At 43.5% G+C, this 21,409-nt stretch overlaps 1 protein-coding gene across 2 annotated transcripts in view; it reads right to left on the bottom strand.

Annotated features, from left to right (window-relative positions):
- The window catches only part of LOC147008773 (caM kinase-like vesicle-associated protein), a 173,505-nt gene that overhangs the window by 61,836 nt on the left and 90,260 nt on the right, over positions 1–21,409 (bottom strand). For both annotated transcript variants that reach the window (XM_085863505.1, XM_085863504.1), the window contains one exon: positions 19,214–19,352. In XM_085863505.1, the coding sequence (XP_085719631.1) occupies positions 19,214–19,352 (139 nt within the window). The remainder of the gene's footprint in view (positions 1–19,213; positions 19,353–21,409) is intronic.

The following is a 21,409-nucleotide window of genomic DNA, read 5'->3' as shown; positions in this document are numbered from 1 at the left end:
GCTTGGTGTAAGAGGAAAGTGTGAGAGGTGCGAGTCAGTAAGGTTTGCTCTGAAAAAAACGGTTGTTCGGGACTTGTCCATGCCGATTGCTCTTTGTTTGTCTACAGTGGACGAGAAGTAGATGGGAGAGAAAGATGCGCAAGAGAAAGACCTTAACAGAATTGCATAAGAGTCTCCATGTAAATGTTGGCTGCTAGATGCAGCCGAACTGAGCGTAGTTGAAAGAGGGAGGGTCCCGGCCTGTTCTGGTGGTCACTTGCTTCACTCTGATTCCTTGCACAGCTACGCTGACTTGTGGCGTTATTCGCTGTGCACTGGAGAGCCCCCATCCGGCCGCCTTGAGAAGTGAAGCTTGCTCAGTCTGCTGAAGTCTGCCTGCGTTTAAGTCTCGTGAAATATGCTTGGTCTGTCTCTAGACTGGCGATATCTCTTCTTTTTTGGGCCCTGAGTAAGAGAGGAGCTAAAAGTCAGATCAAACGAGGCTGTAGGCGTTTTCAGGCTCCCCCCTTGGCGTACAGCAGTCGCCCCGTGCCGTAGTCACGCCCCGCCAGGCCTCTTACTCAAAAATGGCCCCATTCGCTCCCTGACCTTGTCATGCATCGGAGCTCCGAGATTAACATGGGACGAGAGTTTTCAGGAGCGCTCTCCAGCCCTGGACTTCGTCTAAACGTGGTAATTCAGGGCAATCCCAGTGATATCCGTATGTCCTTGAATGAACCCCAGCACATGCTTGTACTTCAAGTTATACCCTGGAACAACCTGACTCATTCCCTCGGTATCTTTGGCATCTTTCGAGACTGTGGTGAGAATCCAAGGGACAGATGGCAGTTGCGGAGGTTGTAGTGAAGAGATTTGGAGAGGTGGTTGTAAAGGTGGTGTTGCGGCGAAGAGGGAAGGGGTGTTCGTGTCGATGGCATTTGTGGTGAACACGTGGACAAAGGTTGCTGTGAGGATTTTTAGGGAGACATGTGAAGTGGTTGTGGTGAGCGTTGTAACGTTGTGGTGTGCAGAATGAAGGTCTGAGGATGAAATCCAATAATAGTGGTTTTGAAAGTATCTCGGATGTGAAGCAGGGAGGGAGGGGGAGGGAGAGAGAGTATGAGGATGGGGGGGGGGGGAGAGAGAGGGGCAGTGGGCGAATTGAGATCTTGAAGTCACATTTTACATAACATGGAATTACACATTACAAACTGTATTCCACGTGTTCATGGACATGTATTCACATATTAGGTGAAGGAAATAAATTGTGCAGATTGCATAATTTCTGGATCTGACAAATTCCTCGAACCAATTCTGTAAAACTCTACGTGCAGCATCTAACTCAAGAAACCCAAATGCTGTGGGTTTCCCATAGGTGTCCCACTCGTATATATGTATGCATACACTAAATGCTCCACCAGTCTGTCTGTCTGTCTGATTGTCCTTCTGTTCAGGGTGGAGTACCTTTTGACTACAACCCATGCAGAGGAAAGAAAATAGTCATGATTAATGTTTGAAGTCTTTCATAAATAAATAAAAAAAACTTGTATTTTTCACCCAAGTTTTCAAAGCTGAATATTGTGCAAATACAGGATTTATAAGCAATCTGAATTTCGCATGTGCCTGGACATCTAATTCACACATTATATGAAGTAAATAAACATACTTGGCAAGTTAGAGGCAACGAAAAGCAGGTTGGTAGGAATCGAAAGCGGGTTTTTTTATTTTATTTATTTACTTTTACCAAATGTGGGGAAAATGCTATTTGAGAAATTGTCATCGACCCAAAATACACCACATTTTTTGTTTTTTTTAGATAGTCGTTTACCACAATACTGAGACAGTCGTTTATTGATGAGTAATGATGAGGAAGTTCCAAGTTCGACCATTTCAAACTCGGTGAATGTGATGACGTGATGTTAACTTTGTACCTAGAAAGGCACTCGGTAGAGCACATCCCTCCACCAGGTTGAACAGTTTACGTTTTGTATCCCACCGATAGGCCGGATCTGCGTCTGGACCTGAACCAAAATCAAATCAGCTTGTGTTCTTGTCACCTTCCCGACTCATCCACTGAGTTTTGCCATAATCCATACAAAACCTTTTGGAATATCTTGCCCATACAATATATCATTTTTAGCCCGATATCTCTCAATTGTGAAAAATCACTTTTAAAATAAAAAAAAAATTCTTGTATCCGAGTTCGGATCTTCACAAAAATTGAATCGATTCGTCCCTGACACATCCCAATCTGTCCACTATGTTTTGTCCGAATCCTTCCATATCTTTTTGAGATATCTTGCTCACAGACAGACAGCAAACAAACAAACAGACAGATAGATAGACTGCCAGACAAACAGGAGTGTAAACATCACCACCGTCCATCTTCAGTGATGGAGGTAATAAACAATGTAGGAATGCACTTTTGCTTTTATGAGCAGAAAAAGGGGAGGAGGGGACAGAGTTGGGGTTCATAGGGGAGGGGGAGCAAAGATAAAGATGGGATGGAATTCGGAAGGGAGGTTGAGACTTTTGTTTGGGGGGGGGGGGAGAGAGGTTGAGAACCATCGGTGATGGAGGTGGAGGTTGAGGAATTGTGGTGAGGTGGGGAGGTGGATAGAAGGTTTGAAGGCTTTCAGTGGGGAGGGGATTGAAGCCTTCGAGTTGGAAAGGTTGGTTGAGGACTTGGGGTTTGGGAAGGGGTTTGATCACTTGGAATTTGGGAGGGGGAGGGGTGGAGTTGAGGACTTGATGTGACATTTTACATTGGGTGGATGTTCCGTGGGTCCCTACTGGTATTATATTATTACATTACATGGAAAAAAATAAAGTAGACCTAAGGTCCGATTGGAGCTTGCTGTTGCCTTTATGATCAAGATCCAAAGAAGAAAGGTCAGCAACATCTCCCAATCATCACTTGGAGATCCTTCCATTAACTTGCACAGCACAAACAGTGAGGAAGATTCAATTTTCAGTTTTCAATTTGTTCCTGTTGGTGAAAATCGGTGCTGTAGTGAAATCCCACATGGTACGGCGTGCTTTTTCAGGGAGTGATTGTACCGTAATGGTGTGTTCCTTGTGATATTTAACATACAAAGTAATCATTGGAAATTTTCGCAAGCAATTATAAAAACTGTGTATACATTTTGAATGAATCTCCAGCATGCTGAACAGCAGTCAAAGCAATTTCAATTGAAGGAAACAATGCATTAGATACGTTCTGTTCTTTGCTCGATATCCAGAGCAGAATCCGCAAACAGCTGCCAACATCTCGAAGATAGTCTCTGACCAACGTTTCAGAAACAGAGTTGCCTTCATTAGGGAGTGCACAATTTGCACACCTATATGTTTAGACATGCAGTACCTATGGAAAGTCTACACCCTCGTTCAAAATTTTCACCTTTTGTTGCCTTATAGCCTGGAATTGAATTGCATTAAATCAGACTTTTTACACCTTAATTTACACATCGTAAACCACGACTTACTGGTGAAAAACAAATTCGACAAATTTCAGAAAATTAATTTAAAACACAAAACGGGAATTTGTTGGTTGGCAAAGCGTCCACCCCACTTATAATAGTAATTGTAAATTAGCTCGGGTGTAATCAATCACCGACAAAATCACACACCAAATTAATTAACCACCACCTGTGTTAAATTGGAGTGATTCTGATTATTTCAGAGTAAATCAGTTGTTCCAGTAGGTTTCCTCTGCTGAGTAGTGTATTTCACATCAAAGACCCAACCATGAGCACCAAGGATCTTTCAAAAGACCTCTGGGATAAAGTTGTGGAAGGGCACAGATCAGGGGATGGATATAAAAATATTTCAAAGGCCTTGAATATCCCTTGGAGCACAATCAAGACAATCATTAAGAAGTGGAAGGTGTATGGTACCACTAAGACGCTACCGAGATCAAGTCGTCCCTCCAAACTGGATGACAAAGCAAGGAGGAGACTGATCAGAGGGGCCACCAAGAGGCCAATAGCAACTTTGAAAGAGCTACATGCCTTTATGATGACTGATCACTGTGTGCATGTGACACCAATATCCCAAGCACTCCACTAGTTTGGCCTGCACGGTAGGGTGGCAAGAAAGAACCCATTCCTCAAAAAAGCCCACCTTCAGTCCCGTATGAGGGATGAAAAAAACACTTCAGAAATTCTGAAGCCATGGTGGAAAAAAAAGTTTTGTGGACTGATGAAACCAAGATGGAACTTTTTGGCCTTGGTGCGAAACGTTAGGTTTGGTGCAAACCCAACACAGCACATCACCCAAAGAATACCATCCCTACTGTGAAGCATGGTGGTGGCAGCATCATGTTATGGGGATGTTTCTCATCAGCAGAGACTGGGGCACTTGTCAGGATGGAAGGGAAAATGGATGGAGCAAAACAGAAAAATCCACAAGGAAAACCTGCTGCTCTCAGCAAGAAAGATGAAATTTGGGCGGAAATTCACCTTTCAGCATGACAACGACCTGAAGCGCACAGCACAAGCAACACTGGAGTGGCTAAAGAACAAAAAGACAAATGTCCTTGAGTGGCCCAGTCAGAGCCCCAACATAAATCCAATCGAAAAAAAAAATCTGTGCCTTGATTGAAGATTACTGTCCATCAACGCTCCCCACACAACTTGACTGAGCTGGAACAGTTTTGTCGATAAGAATGGACAAATATTGCCCAATCAAGGTGTGCAAAGTTGGTCGAGACCTATCCCAACAGACTCGCAGCTGTAATTGCTATCAAAGGTGCTTCCACCAAGTATTAACTCAAGTGGGTGGATACTTATCCAACCATGATATTCTAGATTTGTATTTTTAATCAATTTTCTAAAATTGGTTGAATTTGTTTTTCACTTGTAAGGAAGAGAGAGAGAGAGAGAGGGGGGAGGAGAGAGAGGGGAGTGGGAAGAGAGAGAGGGGAGTGGGAAGAGAGAGGATGGGGAGGGGAAGTGAGCAAGGGGGGAGAGTGAGGAAGGGGAATGGAGAGCAACGCCTCACCACACGTCACTTTCCACTCTGGGAGGGAAGGGGTGTGAGGATGGGGTGGGAGCAAGAGGGAGGGATGAGAAGGCAGGTCGGTGGTCATTCTGTCTTCTACCGTCTCCTCTCCGGTCTCCCCCCCCTGCTGTGTCTGCGATTTACCCCCACCATATTCACACAGGGCGCTCAAGGTCCGCCAACAACCCTCTTCTGGTAAAACTACCAAAATCACGAATCACTGCTCACCTTCACTCTTTCATTCCTCTTTTTCCCCACCTTTGGAATAAACTCCCACACTCTGTTCAATCGCATTCTTCCCTCCAGGCCTTCAAGCCAGCTGTTTACCACCACCTATCATCTCATGACTGGGGTAACGGAACACTCGCCCATGGTGATGGAGCACTCGCCACTCGCTAGGGGTGAGGGAGCACGAACCACTCGCTCGGGGTAACGGAACACTCACCTGTGGTGATGGAGCACTCACCACTCCCTCGGGGTGACATCCAAATCCTCGATCTTTTCTATCCCAGATAATCCACCCAAGCCCACCTCCTTCAAATTCCCTGCTTTCCTTCCTGAAAGTCCCTGTCATGTCCATCTTGTATTCCCCATGTTCCCTACCCCATCCCTCTCCCTTCCACAGATCTCCTAATGTCTCTGTTCCCCATTGTTTTGTCCTTCCCACTCCCGCCACTCTTGTCTCATGCCCCCCTTGCTGTGCGATGTGTGTTAGCTCTCACACGAGCCTCGACAAGGTATACAAAAAAAAACAAAATTCCGAGGGCGCAAAACTCTCAAAAGACCCCGAGAAACCAAAAGACCCATATGACCTAAAAGTTCCTGAGGCCCCAAAAGGACCAGGAGGAACCAAAAGAACCCAAATATCCAAACGACCCCGAAAAGCCGTGACACCGAAGACCAGAGAGAGAGAGAGAGAGAGAGAGAGAGAGAGAGAGAGAAAGAGAGAGAGTAAGAGAGAGAGAAAGAAAGAGAGAGAAAGAAAGAGAGAGAAAGAAAGAGAGAGAAAGAAAGAGAGAGAAAGAAAGAGAGAGAAAGAAAGAAAGAGAAAGAAAGAGAGAGAAAGAGAGAGAAAGAAAGAGAGAGAGAGAGAAAGAGAGAGAGAGAAAGAGAGAGAGAGAAAGAGAGAGAAAGAGAGAGAAAGAGAGAGAAAGAGAAAGAGAGAGAGAGAAAGAGAGAGAGAAAGAGAGAGAGAAAGAGAGAGAGAGAGAGACAAAGAGAAAAAGAGAGAAAAAGAGAGAAAGAGAAAGAGAGAGAGAGAGAGAGAGAGAGAGAGAGAGAGAGAGAGAGAAAGAGAGAGAAAAAGAGAGAAAGAGAGAGAGAGAGACAGAGAGACAGAGACAGAGAGAGAGACAGAGAGAGAGAGAGAAAGAGAGAGAAAGAAAGAGAGAGAAAGAAAGAAAGAGAAAGAGAGAGAAAGAAAGAGAGAGAAAGAAAGAGAGAGAAAGAGAGAGAAAGAAAGAGAGACAAAGAGAGAGATAGAGAGAAAGAGAGAAAGAGAGAGAGAGAGAGAGAGAGAGAGAGAGAGAGAGAGAGAGAGAGAGAGAGAGAGAGAGAGAGAGAGAGAGAGAGAGAGAGAGAGAGAGAGAAAGAGAGAGAGAGAGAGAGAGAGAGAGAGAGAGAGAGAGAGAGAGAGAGAGAGAGAGAGAGAGAGAGAGAGAGAGAGAGAGAGAGAGAGAGAGAGAGAGAGAGAGAGAGAGAGAGAGAGAGAGAGAGAGAGAGAGAGAGAGAGAGAGAGAGAGAGAGAGAGAGAGAGAGAGAGAGAGAGAGAGAGAGAGAGAGAGAGAGAGAGACAGAGAGACAGAGAGACAGAGAGAGAGAGAGAGAGAGAGAGAGAGAGAGAGAGAGAGAGAGAGAGAGAGAGAGAGAGAGAGAGAGAGAGAGAGAGAGAGAGAGAGAGAGAGAGAGAGAGACAAGGGGGAGTAAGCAAAGAGAACGTTACGTCATGCTTTAGAACCACACACACACAAATATATACATAAACATACACACATATCTACACATGCATATACCGATACCTATATACAGGCACTTCCATAAATTACATCAAAAATGCATTCCTGGTAAACATCATTTAAAATGAACTTCAAAATCCCATTGACTTTATGTGTTAAAGGGGGATAATGTGCTCCTGAGAGAAAAAAAAAACTGAATGGAAACTTTTCAAAGTAAAGTAATTAAAATATTATTCCAACAAATAAAAAAAAAAAGACATAAAATGTCATAGGACCCGTTATTTCAGTAATTTTTCTGGATGGAGTTGAAGGGCGAGACTATATTTACGTACAACTAAAATGGCCACCAGTCTACCAGTCGGTCATCTTTGATCAGATCGCAAAATAAAGTGAGGGACATGTGTATGCCATTATGTGCTGTGGTGGTGTCAAGTTTGAACAAAATCGGACCCTGCATGTCTGAGAAATGGTTGGGGACATATTTGAGTAAAAAAATGGTCACCAGTCAGCTATGTTGGATATGATCTCAAAACATAATGACAAGCATATGTAAGCCATAATTTCATATCTGCTTGCCAAGTTTGAACAGCATTTGTAAATGCTTGTCCGAGAAATGGTTGAGGACGTGTTCAACATCAGCTTTTTGTTTTTACAACTAAAATGACTGCCAGTCGGCCATCTTGGATCTGATCTCAAAAAAATGATGTTCTTATGTGTGCCATCATTCATTAACTGTGTGCCAAGTTTGAACAACATTGGCAAATTAATGTCTGAGAAATGGTTGAGGATGTGTTCAGCATCAGGGTTTTTGGTTCACGAAAAAAATAAGTGACCACTATATTCGTTATTGTTGTGTGTCTGTCTGTCTGTCGGTATGTCTGTCTGTCTGTCTGTCTGTCTGTCTGTCTGTCTGTCTGTCTGTCTGTCTGTCTGTCTGTCTGTCTGTCTGTCTGTCTGTCTGTCTGTCTGTCTGTCTGTCTCGAGCATAGCTCCGTGGGTTTTGATCCGATCCTGATAAAATTTGGGTGGAAGGTTTATATCATGATCTCGTTGTGTTTTCCTGAGAATGGGCGTGGTGCGCCCATTATGGGCGGAGCCACGCCCAAAAAACATGTGTTTTTAGGGGGTAGCCGATATAAATTTGCATCTTCTCCTAGGGGGTTTGTCGAATCTGACAGGGGTTTCAGTATTTGGTTAGCCCAATGGCATCTCCATAGCCCCATGGAGCTCGATTTTTCATTTTCGTCCCAAGGTCAAGGTCACAAGGTCAAGAACTTAGAAAATTGCGATTTTGACATAAAAATCCATCTTCTCCGAGGGGTTTGTCGAATCTGGCAGTGGTTTCGGTATTTAGTTAGCGCAATGGCACCTGCATAGCTCCACAGAGCTCGAATTTTCATTTTCGTCCCAAGGTCAAGGTCACAAGGTCACGAACTTAGAAAATTTCGAATTTTGACATAAAAATCATACGACCACCCAAACTTTGAGAGCGAGGATGACAATATTTTTTATGCATAATCTTGAGGTCATTCCCCACCTAAAGTCTTGAAACCATTTTACTCTGTCTCGATCACCTTGCCCGTTTTTACGCTGATTTCATCAAAGTATGGATAATCCGAGGAGTGCGAAATACCATATAGCCGATATGACGTTATATTGTTCCTGGAATGTTCCAGAGGAAGTTTTGCACCAAAGGTCATAATCCTTGACCTTTGACCTTTAAAGTTCACAAATGTCAAATTTTCAAAGTTGTGGGAATCAAACCGGGTTTTCAACCTTCTTCGACGAACTAACTCCAATAAGCCACAGTACATATCCTGTTTCCTTATTTTAATGTCCACAACAATGTTTTGTGACCTTTAAAGGTTATGCAAAGGTCAAATTTTTTAAGTTGTTGAACGAAACCGGGTTTTCGACATTTTGCAGCTAATAACCTGTCGCTCGAACCACATCATGTTGATCATTTTTATAACTTGGTCAAACATTATCACATTGTCTCATCCTTGACTTCTGAAACAATCTACATCGTCAAATACCGCTCGTGAACCATCGTCGTCTTCAGACTTGTTACAACTAAAATTGCCGCTAGTTTACCAGTCGGCCATCTTTGATCAGAGCGCAAAATAAAGTTAGGTGCAAGTGCAGGCTATTGTGTGCTGTGTTTTTGCCAAGTTTGAACAAAATCGGACCATGCATGTCGGAGAAATGGTTGGGGACACATTTAAGTAACAAAATGGCCGCCAGTCGGCCATCTTGGATCTTATCTTGAAAAAATATGACGTGCTTATGTAAGCCATCATTCTTTATCTGTGTGCCGAGTTTAACAGGTCGGTAAATGCATGTCGGAGAGATGGTTGAGGACGTGTTCGACACCGGGTTTTTATTTTTTAGAACTAAAATGGCTGCCAGTCGGCCTTCTTGGATCTGATGTGGAAAAAAAAAGATGATGTGCATTTGTGTACCATCATGTGTTGTCTTTGTGTTAAGTATGAATAAAATTGGTCCATACATGCATGAGATATGGTTGCAGACGCACAAACGCACACACGCACGTACTGATATGAGAATCAAGACCAAATCCATTCACCCCCTTTTCGGACTAAGCCCAAGGGGGGCGAATAAAATACGATACGTCGGGGTCTGGTTGTCTTTTTTTTTTCTTGTGCAGCACAAGGTTGTGATTAGCATTATGGACCGAGGGTGTGGCAGTGCTGCTGATACAGTGCCCCTGTAAGTTATAGCAGGAATTTGGAATTTGGCCAGGGTGCCAGGGATAGCTCCCTTACTATACTCTTTGTGAAGGACACCATGAATGTCCACCAACTAATTCCAGCAGATGTGATGTCCAGTTTAAAGTCCATCTGAGGAACAACATTGGTAAATGCACATTGATTAATCACCCTGCTTGTGAAACACCGGGATTACAGTTCATAGCTGGGTTGAGATTCGAACCCAGACGAGACAGCAACTTATAGCGAGTGTGTGTACCTCTCAGCCATCCTGCCATGGCGTGGAGATGCATGGTGTTGATATTTAGTCAGACAGAGGCTCAGGGTTGTCTGCCCCTTCCTCCATGTCTGACAACTCCACTAGAGGACATGCTGGCTGCTTCATTGTACTTCTTCTTGGTGATGGAGTTGGTGTTGACATTGTTGAGGATGTTGATGCTGTAGGTTCATCAGCTCGAGGCCTTTCAACCTTCTGGAAGAAGCTGAAGAGAGTATTCTGCACTGCTTTCTTCTCTTTTTCAGCAAGTATTGCTTTGTCGCCACTGAAAACATTTTTCAATTCTCTCTTGATCTCGTAGTTCACTTGTCCCATTGTTTTACTCATTCTAATCCTCCCGTTATGCTCCTAATTCTTTTAATTTGATCTTTAATTTAATTCATTTATTTTGCCTTTCTCACCCCAGAGATTTCCCCATGGAGAACCCAGCCGTGGTCACCACTCTCACTGCTCGTGCCACGAGAGAGCAGCGATTCCACAGCTTAATTATATTGTCATTGCACTCAATGAAGCTACACTTTGGGCACATTCCTTTATCTTGTCATCACTCAATACAATTGTCCGAACAGTAGAAAAGGTTTAGTTAAATGCTTTGGCAATTTCACATTTTCTTGTGTAAATATGGAGAAGGAGGGAGCACAGCTTTGTTTAAAGTAAGTACGCTTAGTTTAGTTGAACTAGTACGGGCCCGTAGGGGCGTGCCCGTAGGTGCGTGCCAGTATATGCAGGTTCGTACCTGCAGTATCAGGTCCCCAGCATCAATTGTGACGTCATATCAAACGAAGAAGAAGAATTGACGCCCCCTCTCTCTCGCCCCACTCTCTCCCCCTTCCTCTCTCCCCCCCTCCTCTGTCCCTCCCTCTCTTGCCCCCCTCTCACCCTTCTCTCTCCCCCCTCCTCCTCTCTCCCTTCTCTCTCTCTCTCTTGCCCTTCTCTCTCCCTCCCCTCTCTTGCCACCCCCCTCTCGCCCCTCTCTCCCCCCTCCTCCTCTCTCCCCCCTCTTGCCCCCCTCTATACCCCCTAGTCTCGCCCTTCCTCTCTCCCCCCTCCTCTCTCGCCCCCACTCTCATCCCCCCCTCTCCCGTCACCCTCTCTTGCAGATATTGGTCGACCGATAAATGGCCGTAACTTGGGAACTGCTCGTCCGATTAATATCAAACCTCGAAAAGGCACATCCGCGGGTCCCCAGAAATATTCCTGGCAAGTTTCAATCAGATCGGACCGTCAATCGTGCAAAATAAATAAATAAATAAACATTAATTGTGACGTCATTCGTGATGTCATAGCACCGTGTCTTGTCATTGGTCGACAGATAAATGGCCGTAACTTGGAAACCGCTTGTCCGATTAATATCAAACCTTGAAAAGGTACATCAGCGGGTCCCCAGCAATATTTCTGGCAAGTTTCAATCAGATCGGACCGTCAATCGTGCAAAAAAAATAAAAATAAATAAATAAATATTAATTGTGACGTCATTCGTGATGTCATCGCACCGTGTTTTGTCATTGGTCGACAGATAAATGGCCGTAACTTGGGAACCGCTCGTCCGATTGATATCAAACCTCGAAAAGGCACATCTGCGGGTCCCCGGCAATATTCCTGGCAAGTTTCAATCCGATTGGACCGGTGATCGTCCGGTTATTAATAATTTCGGAAAAAATTGGCATGATAAGGTGAGAAGGTGGAACGACACCTTCAGCTGCCATATATACACCTTTTCAACACTGAAAAAGCAGTAAAATGGCCATAACTTGGGAACCGCTCGTCCGATTGACATCAAACCTCGAAAAGGCACATCTGCGGGGCCCCGGCAATATTCCTGGCAAGTTTCAATCAGATCGGACTGGCAGTCGTCGAAAAACGGCGGTCGCAGACACACACACACACACACACACACACACACACACACATTGCTGGAATTATAGATAGATGAAAGCTAATTTATTTAAATTTTCACATTTCACTCCAGATTTCGACACTTATTCCACAAGCTGCAATCCTCAAATCCAAAGACCGATTAAGATGATAGATATACTTTAATTAGTCCATGAGATTGGAGGCTATTGAGGAAAATCACATCTTATAATGCATAAATCGCAGCTCCAAGCTCCTAATTTGAAAACTATAGCACCTACAAAAGCGATGTTTCCACCGATTCATAGGTATGAAGATCAAGCATTCCATGATATGAGTAAGGAAAGTGATTTTTTTTTTGAGCGCTTTATCGTACAGAAACTGTTGCGGCCTGTTCCAAGTCAAGGCATTGTTGAACAGGCCAAAAGAAAATAGCGGCTTAAAAGCACTGCGAAGGGACAGCGGTCTGACCAAGAGTGTGAGCCACCATCTTGATAAGGCTTTTTTGGTTTTTGATGATGAGCACACCATAGATTATCTTCAAAAGGGGTGTTAAACACACACACACACACACACACACACACACACACACACACACACACACACACACACACACACACACACACACACACACACACACACACACACACTTTCTCTTTTATTATTAATATGGAATAGCAAAGCCGAGAAGCAAACGTAGAATTCTTCTTACATTCGATGCTGCAATTTCCGGTTACTTCGGCCTGGATTCGGGATCAGCGATCAAATAATGTAAATCACGATTAAAAACTTTTTTGATGATGCGGGAGATATCTTTATTAAAATCAGTGGAGGAAATATACACCATGTCTGATATTTGGGTCTTTCATGTCTCCGACGATGCCTTTATCTCCCGGGACGCATCATTCTCCATGACAAAAACCGGAAGCAAAAGGGTCATAGCCGACGACACGGAACTGATGCAGAGTATCATTAGTAATTTTACTTTAATGCAGTAAGTGGAATACGATTTCACTGTTTCAGAACCATTTTATTTACTTTTTTTTGTACTATGCACCTCATATGGTCTTTGAGATAATGTAAGCCGAATATCACGCTACTCGAGCGCAGAACAAAGTCGAAGATAGCGCGACACGAAACCACAAACTCGGAAATAATATATATGTATATATATATATATATATATATATATGTATATATATATATATATATATATATATATATATATATATATATATATATATATATATATATATATGTGTATATATATATATATGTATATATATATATATATATATATATATATATATATATATATATATATATGTCCTAGAGGAGTTTTTCATCGTGATTTCAGATCTGACAATGTTTTTTCACAATACTCATTCTGGAAAATGTAAATTTAAAAAAACAAACGTCTTCAGGAACGCCCCTAAAAATTCTCCTGAAAGGGGCGTAACCCACATGACCTCAACTCCAGGATGACAAAGGCTGCACGTTAATTACTCGGGTTGGTGGTCTACGTGATTCTATTGGCTTTCTGTGCGTTTCCACATTTGATTGATCGACTCAAACACTTCGTTCATTTCTGCTTTAAAAAAAAATCGAACATTTGGTTTTGAATAATGGATGACATGGACTTTGATTTGTCTGGTAGCGACAGTGAGTGTGAGAGAAATGAAGGATTTTAGTCTGAATCGGATGGAGAATTGTCGGATAATGTAGTTATGGGAGGTGAAGTTCAGGCAGCTGGAAATGAAATACGGCCTTAGCAGTTCGAGCCCGAAGCAGGACAAGCAGAGGAAAATGGCGAAGAAATTCCCGGCGTTCATTATGATCGGGAGGACATCGAAGGAAGACTTGGCAATAACAACTGGTTACACTAAATCCTATTCGTAATTCAATAATGTAAATTCTACTTGCATACTGCTCGATATCAGAAATATTTTAGTGAGGTGACGTGACCAGCGCAGCAGACATGTTTCTTCGCGGTGAATTAATCACAAACAAGGCCGGCGCATGTCATCGGCCGTATCTCTCCACGCATAAAACGAAGCAACCTCGCTGTCCGGATACGATGAAAACTTGTGTGCAGAACACACCTTGCGACACAATTGTCTCGAGTACTCCGATAAATCTGACGTTCTGTTGCATTTTTATTTATTTTATTCCTACTGTCATCATGTAGCGCCAGAAGAAAACAATGAAGAAAAGAGAATAATAAAATAAAGTTACAGCACGTCAGATTTATCGGACTAGTCGGACGGACGACGGATTTATAACTTGTATTAGCATGCACACAATGTATAAGCCAATGCGTAATAGTCCCGAGGATATGAGGCCGTGTAATAGGACAGATAAATTTGTCTTTCATAGTTGTGCAAACATTTTTTTCCCTTTTCTTTTATTACATCATTTTGGCTGAATGTTAATGAATAACAAGCCAATGGAAGCAGTACCTTCACTTTAGATGTCCATATTCTCCGACGATTATCATCTTTCGGGAATACATGAAGGCTTACACTGTCTTTGCTTGTATTGCTGCATCATGCTACGATACATCTTGCAGGCATTTTCGAAAGTACGGCTAAAACTATTTAAAACTTTCGCGAAACAATCACTGGAATTAAGACGATCACAGAGATTGCACTAACATGTGCAAAATGCATTTGTACGTCCTTTATAAGGCACGCGACATCTCGACTCTCGAGTCAATCCACTCTGTGCGAGTTACTGTATGTGACGTCACACAGAGATTCGCTGATGTCCATTTTTTTAAGGGGTGGGGCATAGCAAGTTGTGAATAGCTCCAGAAATGATCGAAATATTGCTCTAATTATCCCATTTTTGATTAAAAAAAAAACATGGGTGATTTCTTCACAAGGAAGGTCAAGTTAATATATAAATAACAAGAAAGTTTTGCATGTTAGGGGACCTTTAAATGTGTCCCCAACCATTTCTCAAACATGCATGGTCTGATTTTGTTCAAACTTGGCACAAGCACAGTGCAAATAACTTTATTTTGCAATCTGATCAAAGATGGCTGACTGGTAGACTGGCAGCCATTTTAGTTGAACATAAATCGAGGCTAGTCCTTTAACGCCATACAGCAAAATCACTTAAACAACAGGGGCTATGACATTTGTGTCTTTTTTACTTGTTGCCAGTACAATGGTACTCATTTCACCAATCTCGGAAGGATGACAAGCTGAGTCAACCCCACCTGGTGTTAATTCAACGGAGGAAAACAGGGCTCAAATTCAGGACCCCAAGATCCCAAGCCAGCCATCTGAACTGCTCCGCCAATACCAGGCTTGTCCCAGTAATCAATGGATAGGGAACATACCCAGGCTCCTTGGTGCAAAATGGCCTGCTCTTTTGTACATATACTGCAAGATCTTTATGTGTATAACCTATATGTGGAGTGGACAACCAGCATGACATTCCAAACATAATGACAGCTTTTCTAAGATGGAGAGCGCAGTACGGGCAGTGCACCAGAATGGCATTTGTTGGTGGATTTGGCTCCACAGATTACGAATCAGGGATCAGACAGCTCAGAAGTGATCTCAATTCCTACAGAATGATTACCCTGCAGCCCCTAATCAGCCAACAACACCCAGCTTTCCTTATTAGTCACCCATCCAGGTACTAACCTCAATGCTACTTGATTTCAAATGCGTCATTGGATTGGCTACATCCAACTCAATCAGAACACCTGTTTTGTGTTCCCATCTAAGCACTTGGCTCACATTGTTCTGACGCAAGGTTCAAATCCCATAACACTGTATTTGGAGAGAATAGACAAATCAACACACTTGTTACCTCGGCCACTGAAGGTGGATGGAGGTTACGTTTTCATCCGTCTGTGAGAATTTTCATCCGTTTTCATACGTGAGCAGGATATCTCATAAAATTGTGGACGGATTCGGACGAAACCTGGTGGACAGGTTGGGTGCGTGACAAGGACCAATTGATTGGATTTTGATGAAGATCTGGATCTGGATCTGGATACTAGAATTTTTCAATGACTCTTCACCATTGAGTGATCATACTAAAACGATATATAGCAAGATATCTCAAAAGGTTGTGGACGGATTCAGACGAAACCTGGTGGACAGGTTGGGTGTGTGACAAGGATGAATTGATTAGATTTTACTGAAGATCTGGATTCGATTTAAAAAAAAAAATTCAAGTGAATCTTCACCATTGAGAGATGGGGCCAACAATGATACAGAGCATGATATCTCAAAACGTTGTGGACAGGTTATAGCAAAACTTGGTGGATGAGTTGGTTAACTGACAAGAACAAGCCGATTAGATTTTGGTTCAGGTCCGGATTCGGATCTGACCTATCAGTGGGATACAAAACGTAAACTGTTCAGTCTGGCAGAGGTATGCACTCGACTGAGTGCTGTTCTAGTTCTGCATGTATTATATGGACAAGCTCCACCACTAGCCCCCAAAAAATGTCATCAGAAAGTTGTCGGCTTAATAGACAAGCCGACAGCTTTTCAACCTTCAGAATTTTGATCGTTGTCTTGGCATTCAGCCGTTAGTTGCAGATGATAACACGAACGTTTGTAGCTTTGGTTTGATTTAGATGATTAATAAGGGATGCAATATGTTCGTGGCCTGACGGATATGGAGTGCGGAAGCCATCAGGGGAGTGTGGGAAGGTCCTATTAAAACAGAGCGTTGCACGTCGGCGCTACGATACCCCGATGAAAAGAAACCTCTGGTAATGAGGCCGGATGAAAACCCCCACAAGAAACCACAGCACAGAGTGAATCACAAGGAGCTGACAGGTTTCTCGCAACTGATACATTGACAAGAAACCCTTTCATCTCACATCTCGTGAACATGCAGAAGCTCCCAAAAGGTCAGGATTAAAAACTTCACCAAACACAAAAAACAGCCTCGTACATCACCTTCGTAATGTTTCCCAAATCCAAAAAAGCCTTATACTCTGAAGTTGTACCTCAAATCCATCAGCAAGAAAATTCTCGAAATGAGTGTCCATCATCAATTGTGTCTCAAGAGGGCATCCTCGTGATGAACAATGGATTTTATCAACGGAAAGTTGACGCGAGTAAGTTTTCCTGTTGTGAGAGATGAGATGAGGCCGACGTTTCGAGCGCACGCCCTTTATCAGCACAAAAAGGCAAATTGTTTTGGTTGTTCTGATGAAGAGCAAACGCTCGAAGCAAAAGCTGCATCTTGCTTCATTGATTTTAATCATTGAAATCTGCATCTCGCATTTTTTTGAAATCCATTGATTTTCTTCGTCTACCGACGTAGACCGACCGACGCAGGCCCTCAAAGAAACTCGTTTTCTGTTGTGTCCTCGCAATAGTCAACAAAGGAGATCCTCATGAAAAAAAAAATGGGGTCAACCTTCCTTTCTGATCCGAAAGAGAAATTGCAGATCTTAAAGGTCTCTTCCAAAAGAAACGAGTTGTTCGACCTTTCATGTCCACACGGTACCAGAAACAAAATTGAGAAGCAGACAGCACCCCGAGTCCCGCTGGTTAATAAACTCAACAAACAAGTGGATCGTTGAGCTAAAATTTAAAGGACCTACAGCACTGACCAAATGAGCGTGCCACAGGAAATATCAAAACTCAATGGATGCAATAAGAGGCTGTTTGATTCATTTCAGGGTTGAACGTAGTTGCACACATAATGACACAGCTGAGGATACTCGTAGGTTGTGGGAAATGTGGAGATCCGGGTAAGATTAAGAACGAAGGAGGGATAAAGACCAGGAGCAGGAGATTCTGGGATTGCAGATGCAGAAATAAAAATGACAGCAAAACGATCGTCTCTTCTCGTGGACTTGGGTTTCTCAGAGTCAATGTACAGGCCTCCGAACGTTAAATCCAGGCCATAGCGTTCAGGGCGAAAACTTTGCTCCAACCCGCAGGTGAGACACAAACCTGAATATGAAAAAAACAGATGGTCAAACACATAACGAGGAAAACTTACTCAATCCACCAGCGACCTCCAAGGTATCAACAAACTGGCTTTGTGTTCGCTCAGGTAGCAGCAGCAGATCCGGGTCTGATGCTCAACGTGGGTTCGGCTTCTCCACGTGTCAGACAAACCGCTGTGGCAATTCCTTGGCACAGAAGCTGAACTTGCACGCTTCCCTTCGGTGTACCACTCCAAACCATTAATCAGGAAGTTCATCCACGAATGATCTGGGAGTTATCTAAGGAACTCGGCAGCCATTCTGCTTCAGGTGGAATGTGGTCCCACACCTCGAGGTGATGATGCCATTGGTATGTAACCCAATCATCGTGGCTGATAACCTTATTGTGTATTCAGTGGGCTCGTTTACACTGCGCCTTCGAGGCCACTTAGGAATGGGCAGGGCCATGTGACATTGTGTTCACAACCATTCAGATTGGTCATGCGTGAGGTCTTGAGTGGTGACAGTCACTTGTTTGAATACCAGGGCTGTTGTCGAAGCTTTAATGACGTCTTTGCGTGATGTGACTTCAGAGAGGAAGGAGAAAAAAAAAATGCAGGCATTCTCGAGTCTGTGCGAACAGAGTTTGTCTCAGTGCGACCAAACACACAAGTGTAGCTACTGCCTTATCTCGGACTCTAAGACTCGGACGAGTCTTTACAGAGTCAGTTAAATAGTGTGTGACGTCACGTAAATCAAATAGGTTATTTTCTTGGCAGTTGGGGATGGTGTGAATGCCAAACACGCTTTTACGGTCAATGCGGGCTTGATCCGAAGTGGCTTTGAGGACGTAGATGTGCTGCCAACTTGCCGAGTGTGTGTGCAGAAAGAAAGGTTCAAGTATGGATTATTTAATTTCTCCAGTCATAAAATAATGAGGAAATAATTATGGACTTGTAATATTAGTATCAATAATTGCATTGGGACTGGCAGGATGGGCAAGAGGAACACACACTCACCTCTGAGCTGTCTCGCCTGGGTTCGAATCCCGACCCAGCTATAAACTGGCGTCCCGGTGTTTCACAGGCAGGGCGATTAATCAATGTGTGCCGTCCATCGGATGGACGTTAAACGTGTGTCCTGTCTGCCAGCATCAGTTGGTGGATGTTAAGGATCCCACAATGTCCTTTGTGAAGAGTGGGCGAGCTATCGTCGGCATCCTCAACAGATTACAAATTCCTGCCGTAACTTTAGTCGAACGTCAGGCCTGGCCAGCCGGTTCGTGGAAGACTTGGGCCAAGCTTCCCCGGCCAACTCCACATGAACATGGGAATAATTTTGGCTGTTAAAGAACAAGTCGCAATAATGGAATTGTATTAGATGCAAACCGATTATTATGGGTTTTGATAGAAGAAATATGGAACAAATGGAAATTTTAGAACTATAATCAGACTGACAAAGTAAGCATTGACAGATTTTTATTTTTTTTTTAAAAAAATCTTACCTTGAGGTCCCGATGCACGATTCCAAGCGAGTGCAGGTGCGAGACGGCAGCGAGCACCTGGTGCAGCACAAGGCTTGCGTCTTGTTCTGAATAGCGACCCAGCTCAAGCAACCACTCAAACACCTCCTTTCCGGTCGCACTATATCCAGAAAGAACACCCTTTAGAATCTTTCACTGGGAGGTTGAAACAATTCCCGACGGATAGATTACAGAATGCACAAAATAGAGGGTGGGGAAGGCAGGGGATTGACCCGGTCTAGTCCAAATGGCAGCGACATGTCCTCATCCATTCTACGAGATGGCAAACGAGATCTTGTAGCATTCCTTCGGACAGCATCATATCGGATCATGGAGGAAAGTACACAAAGCCAAGGTATAAATCATTGGAAAGATTTTCAATCAGATCATTATCGAAATTTGGGTCAACTCAAAGTCAAATGTGTAACGTTCACAGCATTTTTTTCCTACCAGTGTAAATCATGTGGATGGTGAAATGATCAACCACAATTGAATGTTGATGCCTTCTTCTTCTTCTTCTTCTTGCATATGGCAGCTTGGCCAGGTAGCTATCAATCATTTTCTTAGGGTGCGACTGTGCCAATGATGCTGTGCCCATATACCAGCAAAGTGGTGCTCATTTTGTCGACCTCGGAAAGATGACAGGCTGAGTCAACCCCCACTTGGTGTTAATTCAATGGGAAAACGGGGCTAAAACTCAGGACCCAAAGATCCCAAGGCAGCCACCCCAACCACTAAACCAACAAAAGGCTTGTTGATGCATTGACATCTCATCAAGTAGAGGAAAGCAGCCGTACAAGATTCGCATGATGATATAAAACTGCATGAACACAAAGGGCACAGGGCTACCAAAAATAGAAAAGTGCTTCGTCAGACACAGGAGACAACACGAAATGGTAATGGGAGAATTTTCCATGCAGAAGTTGTCCTGTTAGTGTTCATACCTGAACCTACTGGCTCATGATTGCAGGGGAACCAGGTTCGAATCCCATATACTGTGTGTGTTTCTGGTCTATTATGTCTATATAATCCATGTAAAAATACAATGATTTCAAGAAATGTATTTGTCCTGCATGTAAACATGTACATGCTCCTTCGTGAGCCTCAGATCACCGTCGGAAAAAAATCTAAAGAGTGGGGAGAAAAGTACAGGAGGACACCCTCGGGGATTTGATTTACGGGAGGAGATTGTTGAATGGATGAACCTAAAATTGGCAATGGGGGTGGAGGACAAAGAAGGACGATATGGAGGACTAAAGAAATTGGATGAGAAGGGGCAGAGGATCATGAGGCCACCAAGCTGTCGATGACAAGACAGAATTAAGAAGGTTTAGCAACTCAGCCACCTGATAAGAGAATTGCTGATGCCTTGCACTCGAGTGATGCCATGGACTCTAGTGAAATGCCAATGAGCCCGAGGTCGTTGAACCTAAGTGATATGCCAATGAGTCTGAGGTCATTGAACTCTAGTGAAATTCCAATGAGTCCGAGTTCATTGGACTTGAGTGAAATGCCAATGAGTCTGAGGTCATTGAACTCTAGTGAAATACCAATGAGTCTGAGGTCATTGAACTCCAGTGAAATGCCAATGAGTCCAAGGTCATTGGACTCTCGTGAAATGCCAATAAGTCTGAGGTCATTGAACTCCAGTGAAATGCCAATGAGTCCAAGGTCATTGGACTCTCGTTAAATGCCAATGAGTCCGAGGTCATTGGACTCTCGTGAAATGCCAATAAGTCTGAGGTCATGGAACACTCGTGAAATGCCAATGAGCCCGAGGTCGTTGAACCTAAGTGATATGCCAATGAGTCTGAGGTCATTGAACTCTAGTGAAATTCCAATGAGTCTGAGGTCATTGAATGCTAGTGAAATGCCAATGAGCTCGAGGTCGTTGAACTCCAGTGAAATGCCACTGAGACTGAGGTCATTGAACTCCAGTGAAATACCACTGAGTCTGAGGTCATTGAACTCCAATGAAATGCCACTGAGTCTGAGGTCATTGAACTCCAATGAAATGCCACTGAGTCTGAGGCCATTGAACTCCCGTGAAATGCCAATGAGTCTGAGGTCATTGAACTCCAATGAAATGCCAATGAGTCTGAGGTCATTGAACTCCAATGAAATGCCAATGAGTCTGAGGTCATTGAACTCCCGTGAAATACCAGAGTCCGAGGTCAT

Source organism: Eptatretus burgeri, chromosome 18 (assembly GCF_056783735.1).
Source record: "Eptatretus burgeri isolate ZD-2024b chromosome 18, Ebu_testis_v1, whole genome shotgun sequence".
NCBI lineage: Eukaryota > Metazoa > Chordata > Myxini > Myxiniformes > Myxinidae > Eptatretus > Eptatretus burgeri.
Note: the sequence above shows the minus strand (reverse complement) of the source record. Positions and strands in the feature narration are given on the sequence as shown.